At 46.6% G+C, this 24,788-nt stretch overlaps 2 protein-coding genes across 23 annotated transcripts in view; one reads left to right on the top strand and one right to left on the bottom strand.

Annotated features, from left to right (window-relative positions):
- The window catches only part of EXOC1L (exocyst complex component 1 like), a 119,537-nt gene that overhangs the window by 1,533 nt on the left and 93,216 nt on the right, over window positions 1–24,788 (top strand). For 10 of the 22 annotated variants that reach the window (XR_014160054.1, XR_014160055.1, XR_014160056.1 and 7 more), the window contains exon 1: window positions 24,240–24,363. The exons of 7 other annotated variants lie outside the window; for them this stretch is intronic. The gene's annotated coding sequence lies outside the window, so the exon portion shown is untranslated. Of the gene's footprint in view, window positions 1–24,234; window positions 24,364–24,788 lie in introns of those variants that run through there. 5 more of the 22 variants (XR_014160061.1, XR_014160062.1, XR_014160071.1 and 2 more) reach the window with 3 other exon arrangements.
- Window positions 14,325–24,275, bottom strand: PDCL2 (phosducin like 2). The gene is made up of 6 exons (XM_081875994.1): window positions 24,149–24,275; window positions 18,573–18,693; window positions 17,707–17,797; window positions 16,944–17,078; window positions 15,663–15,871; window positions 14,325–14,609 (listed from the first exon to the last, which is right to left on the bottom strand). Exons 1-6 carry the CDS (start codon window positions 24,152–24,154, stop codon window positions 14,488–14,490), a joined length of 684 nt encoding a protein of 227 aa, XP_081732120.1. The 5' UTR covers window positions 24,155–24,275; the 3' UTR covers window positions 14,325–14,487.

Below are 24,788 nucleotides of genomic sequence, written 5' to 3'. Positions count from 1 at the left end.
CAGACCAACACGGCTACCTATCTGTAACTGTCCCTCTGAACGTTAGACTTCCAATTCTCATCAACATCTGGGAGCAGCAGGGATGACAGGAGCTGTAATAGCTGTCAGAAATTTGGTAGGCAGAGTAATCTGGCAGAAATGCAGTGAGCATGACTGAAAACTTTTCTTGTTGCACTTCTTCCTGGTCCAACCATTTAGGGTGAGCCTTGCTAAGGAAATGTAGCAGCAAAAATACATGCAGGCATGCTGAATTTTAAAAGTATACAGTACTAACTAATATGCATAACACTATACAGCTACATAACATGTGCCAGTATTTTACATGCTGTAACAAACAGAAATCATGCTAGCATACCACTCTTCCTCTATACCCACCATCCCCTTATTAGATATAGTATTTGTATAGAGGCCAATACATGCAAGTTTGGCTATCCTGCAATCTGTACACTGCAAAGTTGGGATCTTCAGAGTGTACATCGGGGCAGCCCAACTTTTCATACCAAGTGGGCTGCAATAATACTTCAACACATAACCCGCAGGCCACACACTGCCTTGTCATGCAGGGGAAGCGAGGCCAAAATTTGATGTCCCAGCTCTCACGCTGTCTTCCCAAAGTTCGAAAACGGCTACCTAGGCTTTGGGAAGTAGGAGGGAAGACTCGAAACCTCCTTCCTTAAGCCCAGCACCTCATTTACCCAGCTTTGGGAATACAGGGCAGGGGGGGACGTCAAATGTTGCTGAGGGCCATCAAAAAGGCCTTGTGGGCCACATGTTGGACCACCCTGGTGTGGATGCATTAGATCTACAGGTATAGGTTATTCTCCTCTGCAAATGTAACATCCAACATCTACCACTGAGTTTCTTGGAAGAGCAGGAACGGTGTAATCACAACACCCTCACAGTGCATAAGGGGGGGGGGGGCAATGTAGTGCTATCCAATTGTTTTGGGTCACAATTCCCATCATCCCTAGCTATTGGCCGTGGTGGCTAGGGCAGATGGAAGTTGACATCCCCAACATCTGGAGGGCACCACATTGGCTATCCCTGGTTTAGAGTTTATGGTTAAGCTACAAGCATGGTTAATATTGAAATCTAATGCAATTCATGTCTATTACTGTGGTTGCCATGGTTCACTCCTGAACTTGAATGCCATGTATTCACAGTAAGTTCTTTAAAACAATTATGAAACAGCTTTAGATCCCCTCTATTTTTATTATGAATGATGATTGAAATGCTGTTCCTTTGACTCTACATACAACAGATGGCACTGCTCTAGAATTTTGTTTTTTAATTGAATTTTTCTTCCCTTTATGTGAAAGATCAGCAGAGAAATAAAGCACAGTTGACATACCTTGTTCAAGCATTAGGTCTTGTAAATATATCACTGGTAACAATTTAGCCCTTGTAGAATGTGTTAATACTACTGCACACATGACTTGAGGTAATTAATGCCCAGTGTATGCCATTTATCTTATCTATATAAGTTTTGTAACTGAGGTTGCCAAGCAACTTACTAGGTGAGCCTTAAAACAGTTTTAGTTTCACATAGAATTGGTTGGCTATGTAAGCTGTATAAACAAACGCCAAGAAAGAGCATGCCCTTTTGTAGAAAAGCTTTGCCGTTAAAGGTTTACAAAAAGTAGTGTAAAGACCAACATATACATAACTACTGTAGCTTTAAGGTTTAATCTGGGATGGGCAAAAATTGATTTCAACTCAAGTAAGAATTCAGTAAGGTAAAGGTAAAGGTACCCCTGACTGTTAGGTCCAGTCACGAACGACTCTGGGGTTGCGGTGCTGATCTCGCTTTACTGGCCGAGGGAGCTGACATACAGCTTCCGGGTCATGTGGCCAGTATGAATAAGCTGCTTCTGGTGAATCAGAGCAGCGCACGGAAACACCATTTACCTTCCCGCTGTAGTGGTACCTATTTATCTACTTGCACTTTGACGTGCTTTTGAACTGCTTGGTTGGCAGGAGCAGGGACCAAGCAATGGGAGCTCACCCCATCGATCAGAACCACTGACCTTCTGATCGGCAAGCCCTAGGCTCAGTGGTTTAGACCACAGTGCCACCCTCGTCCCTCTAAGGTGTAGGGTAGCAATGGGCTAAAATATGCATAGAATTAAAACACCATGTTAAGTACTTTGCTCATCTATGGGAAGTGACTTTATCCCACATAAGGATACCCGCAGATTCCTTTATAGACCCAAAGCTGCAGCAGACAGGTCCAGTGAGAATTCCATATGTAACTTAATAATTGTTTTAACTGACCTGTTTATTTATTGTTGTCTTTATTATTTTTGGTTCTATCAGATCCTTTTTATGATATGGTGAGCCTCCTTGTGTAGGCTATATCCAAAATGGGGGAATAGGAATAATTTTATAAACAATTGTTGGACAAAGGGTAATATGGAATTTCAAAAGGCAATATTAACTGGGTTATTCTGCAGTTGCAATTAGGGTGTGTGTTCACTGTTCTGGGAGCTGCTTGAGAAAACATTTTATTTTGATTTCACGAGGGAAGCAAGTATTGAATAATAGTATTGTTAGTTTCTATCACCTGCTGAGACAAAGCCTTAATATGTGTAAATACAATTTGCACAAGGGAAAAAGAACTGGTGGTTGTATTTGATCTAGGGACACCTTTTCAAACCTATCCAGGGGAAGAAAGCCATATCAAGGCCATTTAATCTTGACAAACCCTCATCTTTTAAATAAACTTATAACTCCACGTGTTATGCAATACAAAGGCCAGATGCAAAGGACACATACGACTAGAAGCCAAGAGGACCCAGAAGAAGATAGAATACCATAATATTCTCAACGAACTGACTCGGAAAAGAAAAAAATCATGCTTTTTAATGGCAAACTTTTCTCCTTCACAGTGTAATCATACTCCTGCTGGGAATTGGCCCTATTGAATTAAATAGGACTTACTTTTGGATAGGCATGTACAAGATTGTTTTGCTATTCTCATTATTGTATAGAGTAGCACAAATACATTGAATTAAATAAGCTGTTGGTATGCTCCAAGATGTTTTCCAGAAAAAGTTGTCATTTATTAATATTATTATATTTATTATCTGCCCTTCATCAGCAGGTCCCAGGGCAGGTTACAACCATTTTAAATTCCATATTAAAAATTCTGAAAAAGAGCTACAGTCTCAGGAATAGAGTGGTTCCTGATAACACAGATCTCAGGTGTCAAAGGCCAGGGTAAAGCAGTGTGCTATCAGCACTATATGCTTAATGCTGTGGGAGGGAATCCCACAACTTAGGGGCTGCTACAGAGAATGCCATCTCCCATGCCATCATACAGTCACTTTGAATTCCCGAGGGCAGCAGAACTATCTAACCCTACAGCTCTTCACACCTGAGAGGGTCTGTAGGGAATGAGACTAGCTTTAGCTCTTGTGGAAATGAGTGCTTTCTTCATGCGATATTACTTTGCCAAGAAGATGCAGGGTTTTGGACAAACAGAGTGGGACAGGGCCCCTCTAACAGAGTTCCTGTAGGCTCAAATTGCTAGTCAGCAATGTAAAGGTTCAGTTAAATTGGTCTCTTATTGGCCTTGCCTGGATGTCTTGCCACTCAATGAACCACCCAGTCATCGAATCTTTTTGTTTCATGTGTCATTCTTAATTTAGACTTGTTTCTGAAATATACTCAGAGTCGAGTGTGGTTTTCATGCTCTTTATTCAGCTCATAGTGGTGAGAAGGAATGGAAGTTTCCCCAAAGTATCTGCTTTATATACATTATTTACACAATGGGCTGCACGTGACTGGCTAATTCTGGGATTCTCCTGTAGGCCAATCAGGTTGTGGATTCACTTCTATCTGGAGCTGGATTGGGTGGCTCCTGCAGACCAATCATACTGCTGCATTGTTCTAGGACCAATCAGACTGCCTCATTCTGAATCCTATTGTTCTAGGATCAATCAGACTGCTGCATTTTGGATCCTATTGTTGTAGAACCAATCAGACTGCTGCATTTTTGATCCTACTCAACTTAGTACATAACAGTTTCCATCTCATCTTGCCATAGTGTGTAGAGCTTCATTCACAGCAGAACATGCCACATTAAGAGACTAAACAGTAGGATGCTCATGAAATCCCACTTCCTCTTTAAAAAGAAGGATGGAGTTCATTGAGCTATAATCCATCCCAGAAACTGATCTGGGCCATGCCTGCCTGTTTTTCCAAAGCGAGGCACACGGCAGCACCAATGCTCCTCTAACTATTCATTCGTTTAAAAATTATCTTGTAGTCATCCTTATTGTCATATTCCTTTCAGAATACTTGTCAGGTGCTGTTGCGGTTGCTCGAGAGTAAGCAGGCAGGACTCTGACCTGTGTTTTACAGGCTTTATTTGAATCATAGAATCATAGAGTTGGAAGAGACCACAAGGGCCATCGAGTCCAACCCCCTGCCAAGCAGGAATCACCATCAGAGCACTCCTGACATATGGTTGTCAAGCCTCTGCTTAAAGACCTCCAAAGAAGGAGACTCCACCACACTCCTTGGCAGCAAATTCCACTGTCAAACAGCTCTTACTGTCAGGAAGTTCTTCCTAATGTTTAGGTGGAATCTTCTTTCTTGTAGTTGCTCCATTGCTCCATGTTTCTGCTTCTCTGGAGCAGCAGAAAACAACCTTTCTCCCTCCTCTATGTGACATCCTTTTATATATTTGAACATGGCTATCATATCACCCCTTAACCTCCTCTTCTCCAGGCTAAACATGCCCAGCTCCCTTAGCCGTTCCTCATAAGGCATCATTTCCAGGCCTTTGACCATTTTGGTTGCCCTCCTCTGGACACGTTCCAGTTTGTCAGTGTCCTTCTTGAACTGTGGTGCCCAGAACTGGACACAGCACTCCAGGTGAGGTCTGACCAGAGCAGAATACAGTGGCACTATTACTTCCCTTGATCTAGATGCTATACTCCTATTGATGCAGCCCAGAATTGCATTGGCTTTTTTAGCTGCCGCGTCACACTGTTGGCTCATGTCAAGTTTGTGGTCAACCAAGACTCCTAGATCCTTTTCACATGTACTGCTCTCAAGCCAGGTGTCACCCATCTTGTATTTGTGCCTCTCATTTTTTTTGCCCAAGTGCAATACTTTACATTTCTCCCTGTTAAAATTCATCTTGTTTGTTTTGGCCCAGTTCTCTAATCTGTCAAGGTTGTTTTGAAGTGTGATCCTGTCCTCTGGGGTGTTAGCCACCCCTCCCAGTTTGGTGTCATCTGCAAATTTGATCAGGATGCCCTTGAGTCCATCATCCAAGTCGTTGATAAAGATGTTGAATAAGACCGGGCCCAAGACAGAACCCTGTGGCACCCCACTAGTCACTCTTCTCCAGGATGAAGAGGAACCATTGATGAGCACCCTTTGGGTTCGGTCAGTCAGCCAGTTACAAATCCACTGAGTGGTAGCATAGTCAAGTCCACATTTTACCAACTTCTTTACAAGAATATCATGGGGCACCTTGTCAAATGCCTTGCTGAAATCAAGGTAGGCTACATCCACTGCGTTCCCTTCATCTACCAGGCTTGTAATTCTGTCAAAAAACGAGATCAGGTTAGTCTGACATGACTTATTTTTCAGAAATCCATGCTGACTATTGGTGATCACAGTATTCCTTTCTAGGTGCTCACAGACTGTTTGCTTAATGATCTGCTCCAGAATCTTCCCTGGTATTGATGTCAGACTGACTGGGCGGTAATTATTTGGGTCCTCTCTTTTCCCCTTTTTGAAAATAGGGACAACATTTGCCCTCCTCCAGTCTGCCGGGACTTCGCCTGTTCTCCAGGAATTCTCAAAGATGACTGCCAGTGGTTCTGAGATCACATCTGCCAGTTCTTTTAATACTCTTGGATGCAGTTCATCTGGCCCTGGAGACTTGAATACATCTAAACTAGCCAAGTATTCTTGTACTATCTCCTTAGTTATTCTGGGCTGTGTTTCCTCTGCTGAATCATTCTCCAAATTATAGCTCCAAATTCTTCAGGTCGGGCATTGTTTTCTTTATCGGAGAAGACTGAGGCAAAGAAGGCATTGAGGAGTTCAGCCCTTTCTGTGTCCCCTGTTTGCATTTCACCATCTTCTCCTCTGAGTGACCCCACTGTTTCTTTGTTCTTCCTTTTGGGTGCAGACTATTTACAGTGAAGAGCCCCAAGGCTCATGTCTGGCTCAATCGCTAGCAGAATCCGGCAGTGGTCTTTTTTTGTACCTCCCCCAACATAAAAGTTTTGTTACCCCCAACCGTTTCCGCCCCTCCCTGCGCCCCAGACTACTGTGCAGGATGGGCGATGGCAAGGGCGTGCTTCCCCCCTCCCTGGCTTGCTCAGGAGCGGCGATAAGGCTCTCACTAGCATCCTCTGGTCCTTGCAACTGTGCTGGTCCCGGGGGAAGGTACCGTGGGTGTAAGCAGAGTCCACACGAAGAGGGGCGAGGTCCAAGACGGGGAACAGGTACGCGGGGAACAGGAGGCCGAGCTGGGAACTGGAACACCGGATAGTCAGGAACAGGAGGCCAAGCAGGGATCAGGAACACAGGAAGGTCCAAAGCCAACAACGACGTTGCTCCCGCAACCTGGGGCCAGGCTGACTGGGCTTTTATCCTCTTCTAAGGCCGGGGGCGGTCCCGACCCCCAGGAGCCCCGCCTCCTCTGGCCTTAAGGCGAGCACTCCTCCTGGGGGCAACCAGTTCCCTTCGCCTCTCTGCCCTAAGCCTCTGCAGATCAGGAGAGGCCGAAGGGTTACTGGGCCCTGGAGGAGGCTCACCTGTGGCCACTGAGTCGTCAAGCCCCTCTGGGGCCAGAAGGGCTTCACCTGGGGCCAGCTCCTGATGCTCTGTCACAGGTGCAGGCTCTTCAGCATCTAGGCCTTGCCCCAGTTCAGCCGGCCCTGGAGGCGGGGACTCCTGTGCAGGCTGGGATTCCTCTGGTTCATCCTCAGAATCGGAATCCCAGGCCATCACACCATCCCCCCTCCCAGGCCCCCCCCTCAACCGAGGGTCCGGACCCGGCTTGCCGGGGTACGTCGCATGGAACTCTCGGAGGCAGGCAGGTGCGTGGACGTTGGCCGCTGGTTCCCAGGAACGGTCCTCCGGTCCATACCCCTTCCAGTCAATGAGATACTGCAGCTTTCCCCTGCGGTATCGGGAGTCCAGGATGCGTTCCACCTCATACTCAGGCTCTCCCTGAACCAACACTGGCTGCGGACGGGGACGGTTCGGGTGGAACTCGTCGGGTGGGGCCACCGGACTCAGCAGGGACCTGTGGAAGACCGGGTGAACCTTCAGGGTTGCGGGTAACCGGAGACGGAATGCTACAGGAGAGACTTGGTCCACGATAGGGAACGGGCCGGTGAAGCGGGCGTCCAACTTCCGCGAAGGTCGAGAGGGGTGGAGGTGGCGAGTGGAGAGCCAAACCAGGTCACCGACGCGAAGTTCCGGCCCCACCTGGCGGTGGCGGTCGGCCTGGGCTTTGTACGCTTCCTTGGCCTGGTGCAGTTGCTCCACCAAAAGCTGTTCCTGGGACTGGAGCTCTTGAAGCCACTCCGTCACCGCCGGGACCGCGGATGCCGGCAGCACATCTGGAAACAGCCGTGGATGATAACCGTAACTGGCCTGGAACGGGGTCTGCTGGGTGGATGCATTCACCGCGTTGTTGTAGGCGAACTCCGCCAATGCCAGGTGGTCGACCCAGTCATCCTGCTGGTAGCTGCAGTAACACCGGAGGTACTGCTCCAGCACCGCGTTCGCCCGTTCCGTCTGGCCATCGGTCTGTGGGTGGTAGGCTGACGAGAGGCAGACCTCTGTCCCGAGGGTCTGGTGTAATGCTCGCCAGAACCGGGATGTGAACTGAACGCCCCGGTCGGACACCACGCGCTCTGGTAGGCCATGCAGGCGGAAGACATGCTGAAGGTACAGCTGAGCGGTTTCCTTGGCTGTGGGTACAGATGGGCAGGGGGTGCAGTGCACCATCTTGGTGAAATGGTCGGAGAACACTAGAAGGCAGGTACAGCCACGAGACGGGGGTAAGTCCACTACAAAGTCCAACGAAACCGTGTGCCAAGGGCACGGTGGAACTGGCAATGGCTGAAGTAGGCCGGGGGGTCGCCCGGTAGGACCCTTGGCGCGCCGGCAGACATCACAACCAGCAACGTAGCGAGCCACGTCGGCCTTCAGGCGGGGCCACCAAAACTCACGGCTGACCAGATGGGTGGTCCGATACCGTCCAAAGTGCCCCGCTGCTGGGGCATCATGGGCCATCCGGAGAACCTCCAGCCGCAGTGGCCCTGGCGGGATGTACAGACGGCCGTGGTGCAGCAGAAGGCCCTGATGCAGGACCAGCCCCGGATACTGTGGGCTGGACCCTTCAGCCAGCTCCCGGAGTCGTTCCTGGGCCCAAGCGTCGACCCGCTGCTGTTCCCGCACCCGAGCCTGCAGTGGTTCCGCCTCCTGGGTGGCCAGGAACGCAGCTGGAGGTAGGATCGTGGTGGGTTCTGCTTGCTGTACCGTGTCTGCGTTGTCTTCAGGTTTCCGGGACAGGGCATCTGCCTTCTGGTTCTGAGAGCTAGGGATATAGCGGATCCGGAACTGGAACCGGGAAAAGAACAACGCCCACCGGATCTGTCTTTGGTTCAGCTTGCGGGTGGTCTGGAGGTACTCCAGATTCCGGTGGTCGGTTCTCACCTCCACCGGATGTCGTGCCCCCTCAAGATGGTGGCGCCAGACCTCAAAGGCCACCTTGATGGCCAGTAGTTCCCGCTCCCACACAGTATAGTTACGCTCCGCTGGTAGGAGCTGGCGGGAATAGAAGGCACAGGGCAAGAGTGGCGCTTCAGGTCCATTCTGTTGAGACAAGACGGCACCGAGAGCCGTACTGGAGGCGTCGGTCTCCACCACAAAGGGTCGAGAGGGGTCAGGATGTTGTAAGATCGGCGCCCTCTGGAAACAGGCCTTCAACCCCTGGAACGCCTCCTCTGCCTCCTCGTCCCAGGAAAACGGCGTCTTTGGGCGCAGTAGCCGGGTCAACGGGGTGGTGCGATGAGCATAATCTGCGATGAAGGTCCGGTAGTAGTTGGCGAACCCCAGGAAACGCTGTAGGTCCTTGCGGTTCCGGGGTGCCGCCCATTCTCGAACCGCTGCCACCTTCCCAGGGTCCATCTGCACCCCATCTGGAGAGAGCCGGTGACCAAGGAAGTCCACAGTCCGCTGATGGAACTCGCACTTGCTGAGCTTTGCGTACAAACGGTGCTCACGCAAGCGCTGCAGCACGGTCCGGACATGTCCCTCATGGCGAGCCGGGTCACGGGAGTAAACCAGTATGTCATCCAAGTACACCACCACGTACTTATCTAACAAATCCTGGAACACGTGGTTGATGTAGCGTTGGAACACAGCAGGCGCGTTGCATAAACCAAAAGGCATAACCAAGTATTCGAACTGCCCGTACCGGGTCCCAAACGCTGTCTTCCACTCATCCCCGGCTCGGATCCGAATCAAGTTGTAGGCCCCCCGGAGGTCCAGCTTGGTGAACACCTGTGCCCCTTGCACCCGCTCCAGCAACTCCGAAATAAGGGGCAAGGGGTACCGGTCTGGGATGGTGATTTTGTTCAGGGCTCGGTAATCATGGCAAGGACGGAGTTCCCCACATTTCTTCTTAACAAAGAGCACTGGTGCCGCAGTAGGCGAGGTGGAAGGCCTAATGAACCCACGCTCCAGGTTCTTGCGCAAGAAGTCCTGCAAAGCCTCGCGCTCTGGCTCTGTTAGAGAGTATAAGCGACTCACCGGTAGGGGCGCTCCGGGCTGGAGGTCTATGCCGCAGTCAAAAGACCGATGCGGCGGCAGCTGGTCTGCCCCCCGTTCCTCGAACACGTCTTGGTAGTCCCGGTACACGGCTGGGAGCGTGGGTGCTGCCTCCTCCGTGGGTGCGGCCGCTAGCATCTGCGACTGAGCATGGGAACATGGATCTGGGAAGTGTACGGTCCGTTTGACCCAGTCAATCTGAACGTTGTGAGCCTCTAGCCAGTCCATTCCGAGCACCAGGGGGAACCGGGGCATGGAGGCAATGTCCAAGGTTCGCACCTCCCGGTGCTGCTGGAGACACAGGACCAAGGGCTGGGTCTCCCGAGTGACGGCACCCGAACGCAGGAGCCGTCCGTCAATTGCCTCCACCTGTACCGGTTCTGGTTTGTTCTGAAGTGGCACCTGATGATGCACGGCAAAGGCAGCGTCCATATAGGAGCGGGTTGCCCCCGAATCTACCAAAGCGTGGGTAAGAATCCAGGGCCCACCTGGAGGGTAGAGACGCACCGGTACCATGAGATGTCGCAATTCTACTGGTGAGGGCCCTTCTTGCATGGTTTGGGACCCCACGTTGCTAGGGCCTTCGACTACCGAGGTTGGCGGTTTCCCTGCGACTGGTAGCTTCTCGGGACAGGAACGGGCGTAATGTCCACCCCCACCGCAGTAAAGGCACAGGTTCCCCTCCCGACGCCGCGACTTCTCCGAGGGGGAGAGCCGAGGTCGCGCAGCCCCGAGCGGCGTTGGCTTGACTGGTAACTCGGCTGTGGGCGTGGACCTGCTGGGAAGGACTGGCGCCAGGAGTCGGGAGTGCTGGCGGTCCCGGGTCTGGCGACGGTCCTCCAACCGATCGTCTATCTGCAGGCTCCGCTGAATGAGGGTATCCAGTGTGGTGGGACGATCCATCATGGCCAACTGGTCCAGTATCTCGTCCGACAGTCCCTCAAGATACTGGTCCCGTAGTGCAGAGTCATTCCAAGACAAGTCTTGTGCCAACAGCCGAAATTCTGTGGCGTAGGCGGCGGCTGTGGACTTGTCCTGTCTCAACCGACGAATCGCCCGATTGGCTTGGCTCTCCTTCAGTGGGTTACCAAACGCAGTCTCTAAGTGGTTACAAAACCCCACATAGTCCGTTAGCAAAGGAGAGTCTTGCCGGAGCAGTGGCAAAGCCCACTTGGCCGCCTGGTCCTTTAACAAACTGATTAAAAAATGCACCTTGGTGCGGTCGTCAGGGAAGTTCCGGGCTCGCCCCTGAATGTACAACTTGGCCTGGGCGAGGAACATGGGAAAACTGGCCTGGGTCCCATCAAATTTCTCTGGCAAGGCCACTGGGTACTTGCCTGGAGCTAGGGCGTCGGCCCCAGGATCTGGAAAGGCTTCCAACCGCTGCTGAAGCGCCGCAACCACATCGCTTAGCTGCTGAACGGTGTGGGTCAAGGCCTGGTTTTCCTGGGCCAATGCCACCAGCGCAGCCGCCTGGTCAGCCATGGCCTCTGGCTCTTCCCGAACGCACCCCAACGAAGGGGGAGTGCGGGTGAGGCGGGAGCAAACTGTGCTGGTCCCGGGGGAAGGTACCGTGGGTGTAAGCAGAGTCCACACGAAGAGGGGCGAGGTCCAAGACGGGGAGCCGGGCGGGGAACAGGTACGCTGGAACAGGAGGCCGAGCTGGGAACTGGAACACCGGATAGTCAGGAACAGGAGGCCAAGCAGGGATCAGGAACACAGGAAGGTCCAAAGCCAACAACGACGTTGCTCCCGCAACCTGGGGCCAGGCTGACTGGGCTTTTATCCTCTTCTAAGGCCGGGGGCGGTCCCGACCCCCAGGAGCCCCGCCTCCTCTGGCCTTAAGGCGAGCACTCCTCCTGGGGGCAACCAGTTCCCTTCGCCTCTCTGCCCTAAGCCTCTGCAGATCAGGAGAGGCCGAAGGGTTACTGGGCCCTGGAGGAGGCTCACCTGTGGCCACTGAGTCGTCAAGCCCCTCTGGGGCCAGAAGGGCTTCACCTGGGGCCAGCTCCTGATGCTCTGTCACAGGTGCAGGCTCTTCAGCATCTAGGCCTTGCCCCAGTTCAGCCGGCCCTGGAGGCGGGGACTCCTGTGCAGGCTGGGATTCCTCTGGTTCATCCTCAGAATCGGAATCCCAGGCCATCACAGCACCTCTTCTCCACTGGAAGTGGGGGCTTTCCTCCTCTCCGTGAGAAGAACTGCTTTGCAAGATTTTCAGAGGGTCCCTGTAACACAACTGCCCTTCTTTTTCTCGCCTCTGAGCCGATGGCAGTTCCCTGACAATACTCATACCTGTGTTTGTAGTGAGTGAGGCAGATTGCTTTCCCCAAGTGGTTTGCAAGTAAAAGGGGGAAGAGTAAGGGTAACAGCAGATGAACAAGTGCAAATGCAGGCCTATATACTTAGGTAATGGTTCAGTATGAAGTGCCTGCCGGTGATTATGAGTAACAGCTATTAAGATTCTTCTCAGCTCTTTCTGCAGTTTTCACGCACCTCCATCAATATTTTTTTAGTCGTCACTGCTTCATTCTTAAAATGAGGTTACTGCTGAATAAAAGCTTGAAACTGTGCTCAGTTATCTGCAGTTTTTGTGAGTGTGCAACTCACAAATGACTTCGCCTTTTATTTCATTCATCACCCACACTATGAAACCATTCTATTTAAAGGTTAATTATGTGCTGTAGCAAACTATTTGACTGAAGCTGATGTAGGCAAATTCTCTTCCTTGAGAATGTACGGCAGCGATATATTTTAATGCATAAATAAATAGATGTGTAGATGTTCATTAAACATGAAATTATTATTGTTTTTAATAAATTCAGATTTTGAGATGGTGTTTACCTGCTCTGGGGAGAACAGTAGGAATCAGTAAGCTGCTGCTAAGGAATGCAAAGCTCACAACTCTTGTGCAGAGAAGGTGCCCCGCAATCTGTCTTTGCCAAATGATCCCTATTAAACACATACACCACGAAGTGTACTGCTTCATCATTCTCCTGCATGTGTTTTGTCTAGCTAGGAATGAATAGGGTATACACAAACCTCTAAGGTGCTAACAGAACATTGCATGTACAACACATGCTTTCAGAATTTGGGGTTAATTACTGATCTCTGGATCAGCTAATATTTTTTATTAATATTTTTAATAATCCAGTTCTCAGGAGAAATAACTATGAGTGTTTTTCAACAACTACTGGTATATCTGCTGTGGGAGTGGTTGTGAAACTCACTTCACCCTTCTCATGTATTAGCAAATTTCAAAAATTAACAAAGAACAAAGGCACTATAAATACTCGGCCAATTTTTTTTTCAATACCTTGAGACTATTTTCTCAGACAGTATGTTCTGTTGCTTCTTAAGCTTGATTTAATCTGAATGAGACTCTCAGCCCTGCATGTATTAACAAGATATGACTTAGAATGTAAGCCAGCAGGCAGGCCTGTGCTATTTCTATTTCTTTGTACAATGCCCAGCACTAAAAATACTGACTGATATCCAGCTACCTCATAAGAGTAGATCCATTTAAATCAGTGGATTTAATACCCATTGATTTCAATGGGTCAACTCTAACCAAACTGTGTGTCTGCACAATACTTTCCCACATGGTTTTGGGTGCTCACTATGGCATGGCCAAGGATACAGGCAGTGATCTTTTGAAGCTATTTCCTTCTGTTGAGTCCAGTTCTGCTTTTTACAAACCCATAAACAATAATTCCCAACACTAGTGACCTGGTGCTCCTACATATGTTCTGTACATGTTTTCAGGGTTGGGACTTTCCAGACCCATAGTAGAGGTTCTGAGTTCTAGCTTCTCATATTCTCTCATTTTCTGGCTTGACCCACAAGCTAAAGAATGATTTGATTAGGAGCCAGCATCTCAGAGAGTAAAAGCACATTTTTGCTGGATAAGGAGGTTGGAAGAACCATAGTATCCAAGTTTATTTCATGAAGTTTTCTTGTACCAATATTAGACAATTTTATAATTAGAAACCAAATTCTGTTTTCAGATGGATATCAGAGCTTTTAAAGGCCAGTATCTGATTTTTACAATACTTTTACCTTGATTCATTTGTCCTATGTTTGAGAGTGAGACCTACAAATCTCTCACTGGAAAGATGACTTATGAACAAATGAGTGACGGCTGCAATGTTGAACACACTTTTTTAGGAAGTAAGCCACCTTGGCATAGCTGTCAACTTACAGATTTGAAAATAAGGGACCAGCAGCCTCGAAAATAAGGAATCAGCAGCCAAAATAAGGGATTTTCCGGGCACAGGTATGTTCAACTTCTGAGCCCCTCTGAGCCAAAGGCAGAAAGTCCAGCCAGCAGCCAAACAAAGCCTCATCAATAAGGGACAGCAGCTGGACATGGCGCTGGGATAAGGGACTGTCCCGCCAAATAAGGGACGCTTGACAGCTATGCCCCTTGGCAGATAGTTGGGCTAATGTCTGAGTACACAGAGAGCTCTGGACTGGAGCAGAAAATACATTCTAAGTGTGAATACAGCAAGTGGGTTGCATTTGTGCCGTTTTTATTTACTTATTCTTATTCCTAAGCAGTGTTGATTTCAGCAGTAATCCAGCCAAACGTAAACACGGAAATGCCAGGTGCTTCTTCAAGTGTTCTTCTGCTCAAGCAGTGTTTGTGTCTTTACATGTCCTGTTAATGTTTGTCTAAACATCATTTATGGAGGCATTTCTAAGTGAAGATGTCATCATATCCACAACTTCCTTCTTGGGGTTTTCTTCCAAATCGGTTTTTAGAGCACCAACCTCTGCCAGTTTCCACTCAAGTTCTGAAATAACAAAGACTGTTGAGACAAACCGAAGTAGCAATATATTTAGCAGTAAATCATTTATATCCTAGTATTATGATCCAGTATGTTTGGGCCAATGGGGCACTGCCCCACCAACCTCAGTCTGCACCTGCTTGCCTTTTTATTTACATCCAATCCAGGGGCTGGTACATGAAATTTTTACTTTCATGATACAACTCATGTACATAGTGTTCACAGACAGAACTCATTGGTTAGCTAAAATATAGTGGGAGGGAGTTATTATTTTACACTGGATAGCACAACACTATTAGAGTAATTTAAAAACCAGCCTTGTAAATAAGTAGACAGAAATTATGAGCCCTGAATTGCCTACACATACCTTAAAGTTACCTTCACTAAATAAATAGCAAGGCAGCACATTCTAGTCCTTTTCTAACAAGCTATTTAATACATGTCTTTAAGTAAACAATTATTGCCTTTAGTTGCGAACTTACGCCAAAGCTTTTCGGTAAAGTTAACAGTATTCCGTGAATAGTTATCTTGGTTATTCCACATTGAAGCATTTCACACTTCACATGTTCTTTTATGAACTGCTGCAACATTTTACTGTAAAATTTATATTACAATACATTAAGCAATTCAGTGGCAGCGCTGGGGCGATCTCTCAGCTATTATGCCAGTCACTGGGAGACAGAACAGCCAGAAGAGTCTCCAGTGGCCATTGGCTCAGCAGCTGTAATCCAAAGAGTTGCCATTGGTGTTTAGTTGATTTCATAGATCTTAAGGAGGACCAGGGCAGTCAGATCAGGAGGTCTAGATAAACAGGAAAAGAAGAGGATTTGGAAATAGAGATTGAAACAAGCAATGGTACAGAACAATTTGAGAGAAGGGTTAAGGCTGGAAAGGAAGAGCTTGAGAGAGGTAAAACTTAGATAAAGAATGGGTGGAAAGGAGTCATTAATATGGCTAAGAACTGCAAAGATAAAGAAGGCTGCAGTTCACATAAATGTGCAAAACCAGCCAAATCTTTGTCTACTGGCCTCTAGTTTGCTGAAGTGTTTTGAGCATTACCTTCTGCTGTAAGATTTGTCCCTCCACATTCTCTGATTCCAATGAACTTGCCCTTTATCTCTCCATTTTCATACACAAATAATGTAGGTAAGCAACTGTCGTGGTAATTTTCAATACAGCTGTTTGCAATGGCTTTCACAAACTTAGTTTCTGGAAACTTTGTGGCCAGCAGACTGAGGTGTCGATTAATTAACACACACAACGGAATGCTTTAAAAATCCAAAAGAGCAAATGTGTTTGATGGTTAAGCTCTGGCACAAATAAGGAAATGCTAGATTAAAAAAAAAAAAAAAAAACATACACCAAACCGCTATCAACCATTCCACTAAATTCACACTCACATTTTCACATCAGAAGGACAGAATGCTACTTTGGGTTCAATTGTATGGCTGAGTTTCACTCCAGTTGTTTCCCTGCTCAGTTCAGCATGTTGCACCCAATATTTCTGAGCCCTTTACTGAGTACATTTCTAAGCCCATTGCACTAGCCCATTAGCCTGAGACTGATACCCATGACATGTTCCCATAGCTATCATCCTATGCATATAAAGCTGTGCTGCATTTTCTTGCCCCAAAACAAAACCCAATACGCCATTTGTATTCACACTCATTCTAGGATGCATCCCCTTCTATGTAGAGGTTCCTAGCACCCCACAATAGGTACACATATATATATATCCCAGACTGCAGCCCTACAAAATTCACAAATAGTCTATTGCTGAGGATGGCAACCTGTGACCCATGTGCTGGCTGTGGCTTATTGAGGTTGTCCCAAACATCTGGGAGGCAGCAGAGTGGGGAAGTTTGGACAATATGGTTCTACCTCCTTTCATGTGTATAGCCTAGGCCTGAGTTCTTCAACCTTGGATCCCCGTAAATTGATGGATTACAACTCACATCATCTCTGACCAGTAGTGAAGCTGCTTGAGGATGGTGAGAGTTGTAGTCCAAGATCATCTAGAGACCCAAGCCTGAGGAACATTGGCTTAGGCCATGTGTGAACTAGTCCACAGTCCTACTCTTACCTATTAAGGGAACCCCCATTTGCTAGTATGACAGGACATTGCAACTGCTGATAGCATATGAACATAGAGAGTTTTCATTGATGTTCCTAAACTGCAGATCTAGAAGAAATCTGGTACAGATATTTGCCTCAAGAAAACCAGTCAGAAATTATTAAGAACGGGTGCCTATTCAAGCCATAACCCAGAGTTAACTTTATATGTATATAGTTTTATTCTGCCAAATTTTAAAGCACCCTTTTTGAAATTCTCACTATTACCTTGATCTGTACAAATGGATGACAACCCAGACACCTTTTTGTGCATTTGTAACTTCTTTCACATACTGTTCTCCAGAAATTTCTATGAGTTCTCCAAATCTTTGTCCTTTTTGCAGTTCTTCTAAACGTCGTTTCCTAATTTAACAAAAGTCATGTGAAGTAATAACTTTTCATATGATTATTAATGGACACTGGAGAGAAAGTTTGACAGTGGGGGGGAGGGCTATGATCACTCCTGTTCCTTACAGGTTTGGAAAAAGGAGCATTGTTAGATGTGGGGAACGGTTTATTCAAATACACATGCAGCCTGTCAACATAAGTGTGGACAAGGTTACAAAATAGGAATAACAAGAGGGCAGAAAAATAATTTGAGCAATATGCCAACTTTGAGTAGTGAATACAGCATGCAGGAACTTTGGATATGGTAATCACTAGGTGGCACTACTGGCTCATGAAAAAGAAATTCTATCAACGTTAGAAATAAAATTTATTTATCCTGTAGTAAATGGATTTCAGATAGTTAAAGCAACAAAGACAGTTGTGATATCTTAAAGACTAAGAAATTTATTGCAGCAGAAGCTTTCATGGACTACAGCCCCCCTAGGAAACTAAATAAGTTAAATTATGCAGTAGTGTTTTAGGAAGGGGATTGGGGGGGGGTTATATGGATAAGAAGTGTGTCATTTTTCTATACTTAATCTCCAGTTTAGAATATTCTTACTCAGTATTGGCTTTGAGAGTGGTTACTAGTAGCTTGGCATACCTATACATTTCAACTGCTTTTCTGTCTTCCTCGTCAAATTCATCTTCAGCTTCTTTGAGTTGTTTCAGGTTCATTTTTTCATATGGCTTCACTAAAAGAAGAATTGGGGGGGGGGGGAAATGAACACGCATATTTCTGGGATTACATTTCTGGGATTAAACAAATTTTGAATCTGTTTCCAAAAGGAGTATCTGACAGAGGAACCTGAATGGGAAACTTCCATGCTTACAATATTCTAGTTTATGGCTATTGTGCAATGAGCTTTCAATAGAGGCAATTTCCAGATATATGCTAATGATGGCTGTTTATATATACATTCAGAAAAAGTGTATCTGCCTATTCTTCTGCACCACAGCTGCTTTAAAATGCAGGTTCAGGATCATATAGATGAAGTAGCAAATTTATTTTCCTTCCAGTGGGTAGGACACAAAGCAGCGAGTTTGAATTGTAATAAAGGCTGTTTGTTTAAAACTCACTGCTTGTAGAAAGTTGGACAATCAGGAAACGTCTAGGTTAGAATAGAATCTTTCCCACTGCGTATTAGCTTTCCATTACTTGAACAATGTCTTGGTGAACAATAGATCTGCTATCTGTCCTCTCAAATAACACAATCCCAGGAAGGCTGAACTATATGCCTTTTCTTAATGTGTAGATCAACCTTTATATTCTGCAAGGCAGGGACAACTTTACTTCTCTGGGGTTCTGGTTCCAGCAAGAGCCAATGTGGTGTAGTGGTACTATTCCACCTGGTACAGTGGTACTATTCCACCTGGTACTATTCCACCTGTACTATTCCACCTGGTACAGTGCTGAAATGATGGGTCTTAATTTTAATAATTGACAATACTTTTCACAACTACACTTACCTTCTGCTTCTTTCTGTAAACGTAAAACCATTTCTTCAACTTCATCCTTAACCTCTTCTTTTGGAGGCAGTATACCAAAATCTCTTAGTATGTCATTCCATTCTGTATCTTCGTTTGGATCCTTTTGCAAAAGGAATGCAAAATATCACCAATATACAGTAATCTGGCTTGAATCTAGAGAAGTACTATCAGAATTCTGCCCCTTCTTCTTCATCACAGCCACCTTGAAGGATGGGCTAAGGAACAGCTTAGGTTGATACTCCAGCAGCAAATGGAGCAGCAGAAACAGCAATTTAAGAGTCCGGAAGAGGAGACAAAAGCTATGTACCAGGAACACCCAGGAGCAAATGGGGCAGCTAAAAAGCTCCTTCGAAGAGAAAAGGGAGACTCCATGCGAGGAGCCGAGGGCCCTGCCTGATCAGCCACTACAAGGGGTTAAGATTGACCCTGAAGACCAGCGGCAGTATACTCAGGCTGCAGGGGAGGCTAAAGAGATCCACGGACAGAATGATTAGCTGAAAAACTTGGACTGTAAAGAGTTGCAGTCAGTACCAGAAGGAGAGGTTGATTGTCCAGGAGCCAGCCAGTGTGGAAGACACAGAAAGCTGAAGCCCCCAAAATTGGAGGGAGTCAGGCCAGAGAAGGAAGAAAGTGCCCCGGAGAAGAGTAAACTACAGGCTGGAGGTGAGGAGTGGATGATGATAGCTCTATCCCCCTTCATATTCCATCTGTGAAAGAAAAATTGCAGGAGAAGTTGCAGGCATGTGTGTATGTACATGAGGTCACCCATGGTCTTGTGAGTTTTGAGGGCCAGGATAGTTCCCTGACTCTGTTTGGGTACATGATATACTCAGGAGATTGTGAGAATGAACAGAGAGGTGTGGGGTTTTTTGCTGCCAACTTTGGATGGATTAGGTCAGCTAGTCCTGAGGAGGATGCCCCCATATAAAGCCTTGGGGCAGAAATTTGATTTGTAGTAAGGGGAAAGGGGATGAGGTGGGCTGGGCCAAGGACTCATTCCAGGGCAGCAAGTGGGGAAAATATACCCTCTCGAAGAGGTTTGACTCCAAACAGGTTTGACTGGCACCAGTGCTTATTGTCACAGTGTTGTGAGTTTGGGGAGTTAATCCGTATGACCACGTGATCACAGAAATCCTAGAGTTCGAAGGGACCATGAGGGTCATGCACTCCAACCCCATGCAATGCAAGAATCTTTTGCCCAATATGGGGCTTGAACTCACACCCCTGAGATGAAGAGTCTCGAGTGCCTTCTATCCCTGGGGTTCTGGTTCCAGCAAGAGCCAATGTGGTGTAGTGGTTAAGAGTGGTAGTCTTGTAATCTGGGGGACCGGGTTCACTTCCCCACTCCTCCACATGCAGCTGCTGGGTGACTTTGGGCCAGTCACACTTCTTTGAAGTCTCTCAGCCTCACTCACCTCACAGAGTGTTTGTTGTGGGGGAGGAAGGGAAAGGAGAATGTTAGCCGCTTTGAGACTCCTTCAGGTAGTGATAAAGCGGGATATCAAATCCAAACTCTTCTTCTTCTTCTAATGGAAAAGTTTCTTTGTGAGTTAAAGACCCTTAGTATAACAAAAGAAGTTGTTCTGTGCCAGAGGGCAAATGGGTGGGGCCCCCCTCTCACGTGGCTGGTAGTCAGTAGACAAAAGCTAGGGCCAGTGTTGTGCGAGAGAGCTGGAAGCAGGGTGTAGGCAGAAGTCAGTGTGAGAGCTCTGCCTGATTTTATGCTTGACTCCAAGGCTGTGGCTATGGGAGAAACAAGACCCTTTTGGAGTGTTAATGCTGCGAGCCCCTCCATCTTCGACTGTGTAACTAAACCATATATCCTAAAGACACCACAGTCCCTTCTTCCCTCATTCTAAAGAAACCAAACCCCAAGTTAGTGCCTGGGACCCTTCAGGTGGGAGACTTGGAATTCACTTGTCTGCTTCCTTATTCCTGAACAGACCACTGCATTTGTAGGCCTGAGGAATAGAAGACCAGGGCCTTAAAGTTTATTTTCCATAGTTGCACAAAAAAACGACTTTGGATACTAGCTGTAATCCACAAACCTCTCATTTTGTAGTACTCTCACTTTCAGTCAAGTTATCCCTTTGGAGAAATATTATTTGCATCGCAAGAGATTGGAAAGTGTTACTATGTTAAGATGATGTTGGATGTGGAGATAACATGGCATCAGTGATATAGTAAAAAGAAATATGCAAAAATGTTTTAAGGGGAAAAAATGGGTAAGACCAGAGTAATATTATTATGTCGAAGCTGAACAAATGATATAAGGGTTTAAGCTATAAAGAATATGTGATAAATTGAATTAAAAGGAAAGGGAAAACGAAGACATAATAATGTCTTCGAAATGTATAATATTAAATAAGATCTGAAAGAGGGCAAGGAACTGCTGAATTTGATTGTGTAAAGGGGAACACAGAAAAGGGAGATGTGAGGAAGTCAGGAAAGAAGGTTACAAAGATAGTAAGTTAAAAAGCGGATTTTCTTTTCCTTTGTTATTTCATTGTTATATATATGTTTTTATTGTGAAGTATTCTTTTTTATGTATGTTTGTTCTTTTATAAAAAATCTTAATATTTATTTATTTTTTTAAAGGAAAGTGTTACTATTAGCAGGAGTGCTTTATGCAGTGTGTCTCACACTTATTCGGAATCCCTGGCAGATTATTCCTCTAGTTGGGTTTCAAAATATGTTGTTGAGACAGAAGATAAATTAAATCAGAGGCAAAGGCAATAGCCTGTCTTTTGTCTCTTCTAATAAGGATTTATGAATCTTCTCCTGAATGCTGAAATTGGATTACTTTGAGATGAGATATGGTTTCCTATTACTCAAGCTGAGACAGGCTTTAAAGATGAAATACTTACATCCCAAAGGATTCAGAAACTATCACAGAATCTTCAATTAAACATGTAGTACATGTAAAGTATGTGGAAGAGCAACTAGGTGACACAATGGCAGTGTTATAAAATGAAATAGGGTGGACTGGATAATTATAAATACAACAAAAGGTTGCATGTGGAGAGGTCCTGTTCAGGGTTCCAGTCAGTGAACCATATCCTCTTCCAGGATACTCCATTCCATCTCCTTTTTTCTACCCCCACCTATAGCAATCAGCATTCTGTGTCCTGCTTGTAGAGCTGGGTAGGAATAGGTTAAATGGCTGTAATTCTGTAATTGGACTGAGCTGAAAATGCAGCAAGGTTCTGGAAAGCCAATGCTCAGGACCAAGGTAGAACATTCTGGAGCTTTGATTAGTTGGGTGAAATACATATTTTGAAAAGCTATAGGAAGAAGATAAACCAAACTACAGGGGAACATTGGTTCTCAAACGCCTTGGTACTTGAACATTTCGGCTCCCAAACACCAAAAACACAGAAGTAAGTGTTCTGGTTTTCAAAAGTTTTTCAGAAGCCAAATGTCTGATGCAGCTGTCAACTGTTGTTTCTGAGGCACCTGCGCCAGTTGGAAGCTGCGCCTTGGTTTTCAGAAGTCAAACGGACTTCCGGAATGGATTACATTTGAGAACCAAGGTACCACTGTATATTTGACTCCAAGAAACACCCAATACCCTAAGAGAGAGCCTGGAAAATCCAGGACACAAGGTCAGTTGTTAAGACCTAAATCTGAAAAATCCATACGATATTGAATCCTCTATCAGTTTGATAGCCCCAATCTAAAGGTAAAGGTACCCCTGCCCATACGGGCCAGTCTTGCCAGACTCTAGGGTTGTGCGCTCATCTCACTCTATAGGCCGGGAGCCAGCGCTGTCCGCAGACACTTCCGGGTCACATGGCCAGCGTGACAAGCTGCATCTGGCGAGCCAGCGCAGCACACGGAATGCCGTTTACCTTCCCGCTGGTAAGCGGTCACTATTTATCTACTTGCACCCGGGGCTGCTTTTGAACTGCTAGGTTGGCAGGCGCTGGGACCGAACGACGGGAGCGCACCCCGCCGCGGGGATTCGAACCGCCGAACATGCGATCGGCAAGTCCTAGGTGCTGAGGCTTTTACCCACAGTGCCACCCGCATCCCCAAGCGCCACCCGCGTCCCCAGTGCCACCCACGTCCCCAATCTAGCTGATGTTAATTGTGAGAACATCCCATTGAAACAAGTGGCATTAATCCCCTTCAACGGGAATTTGCTGGAGTGGGGCTGGTATACGTTCGCTCTCCTAAGATTAAAGCATACATGGAAGGTATGCAACACCTTTTTAAACCTGTTTTGTATTCATGCCTGCTGATGTTATAGACACCAAGGACCTGGTAGGGAGAGTGAACGCCTCACAAGATGGAAAACCCCGCTAGATGAAAGGGTTTTCCGTTTTGGAGGCGCTTCGCAAAACGAATTTCCCTATGGGCTTGCTTTGCAAGACGAAAATGTCTTGCGAGTTCCTGCGGGGTTTTTTCCCTCCCCCCCCTTTTCCTAAGCCGCTTATCGGCTGATTCGCTGATAAGCCGCTTATCAGCTGATCCGCTAAAAGCTGCTAAACCGCTAATAGCGCTAATCTGCTAAGCTGTCAATGGGCTTGCTTCGCAAGATGAAAAAACCACTATACGAAGAGCCTCACGTAACGGATTAATTTCGTCTTGCGAGGCACCACTGTACACACTTTTATTCATCTCTGCAATCTTCAATTATAAATTCACCAAATACCTGGCAATCATGCTGCATAAGTACATAAAATACTACCACACATTTGTCTTAAATGTAAAGGGTAAAGGGACCCCTGACTGTTAAGTCCAGTTGCGGACGACTCTGGGGTTGTGGCACTCATCTTGCTTTATTGGCCGAGGGAGCTGGCATTTGTCCGCAGACAGCTTCCGGGTCACGTGGCCAGCATGACTAAGCCGCTTCTCGCAAACCAGAGCAGCGCACAGAAACGCTGTTTACCTTCCTACCAGAGCGGTACCTATTTATCTACTTGCACTTGACGTGCTTTCGAACTGCTAGGTTGGCAAGAGCAAGGATCAAGCAACGGGAGCTCACCCCATCGCAGGGATTCGAACCGCTGACCTTCTGATCGGCAAGCCCTAGGCTCTGGTTTAGACTACAGCGCCACCCGCGTCCCTTATTTGTATTAAAGGGATGCACAAAAGCTGAAACACCATTTAAATATTTAAAGGAGCAAAGTGCTATACAGTTTAAGACATACTTTTTAAACTGATAGTTAGGCTGCCGATATCACAAACAGCAATTCACAAATCTGTGGCAAGACGGCACATTGGGGTTGGAAAAGGTTTCAGAAAGGGCAACCAAAATGATAAAGGGGATGAAGCAACTCCCCTACGAGGTTGCAAGGTTTTGGACGTTTTAGTTTAGAGAAAAGGTAAGAGGTGACACGATACAAGTATATTAAAACTTTCCACGGCATGGCGCAAGTAGCTAGAGAAAACGTTTTCTCCCTCTCTTGCAACACTAGAATGCAATGAAGCTGCATGTTGGAAGATTCAAGACAGATAAAAGAAAGTTCTTCATATAGTGTGCATAGTTAAACTATGGAACTGCCTATAGTGAACTGCTACGACAGTGGATTACATTCTATCTTTCTGACCTGCATGTTGTCTTGCTTGTGTGCAGTGATCCCTTGCCACCTGGCCCTGGAGTGCCAGTGAAATATGAGGCCAGGCCTGCGCCTAGTTGGCAAGCCGGGTAGATAGAATGACCAGGCAACTGCTTCAGAACACAACTTATTGTGGAGAACATGTGGGAGGAGCCAGCTATGAGATGCCAACTGCCATTGTGAGAGCTCCATCTTCTTTTGTAGCGGTGAGTCTCAGTGATAAGTTTACACGAAAGAGGTGGTAGGTAGGACATCCTTAAATTTATCAGTGCACTCTCAACTATTTATTCCCCATCCATTGCTCAAGTTCAGGTTAATGACATAAGACTGTCATGGGACACAATTGTTTGGCGCTACAAAACAAGGATGCCTGCTCTTTCACCTTTGCTATTTACAACAGCCATCAACATTTTGGCCAATAAATCAGTCAACCCTGGCACTGTAGGTTTAACATTAGAAAGAAGAGAAAAAGGAGGTAGGTAGGTGTAGATTATACACACACACACACACACACACACACACACACACAATGAAAAAATGTGTAATTGTTAAAGGTGCGTTCATTCTGCAAACTGGTATCGCCAGCTTTTTTTATATACATGGTGGGAACAATCTGAAGCGAAGATTCTGC

This window comes from Podarcis erhardii (genome assembly GCF_964252035.2).
Source record: "Podarcis erhardii genome assembly, chromosome: 9".
Classification (NCBI taxonomy): Eukaryota; Metazoa; Chordata; class Lepidosauria; order Squamata; family Lacertidae; genus Podarcis; species Podarcis erhardii.
This window is presented reverse-complemented; position numbering and strand designations above follow the sequence as displayed.

Bases quoted from the DNA above. Each gene is read 5' to 3' on its own strand.
- PDCL2 (XM_081875994.1), bottom strand. The intron at 17,079-17,706 runs GTATGCCAAGCT...TTGTTAAATTAG, and splicing joins AAAGCAGTTGAAATGTATAG to GAAACGACGTTTAGAAGAAC. The intron at 14,610-15,662 runs GTAATGCTCAAA...TTGTTATTTCAG, and splicing joins GACAAATCTTACAGCAGAAG to AACTTGAGTGGAAACTGGCA.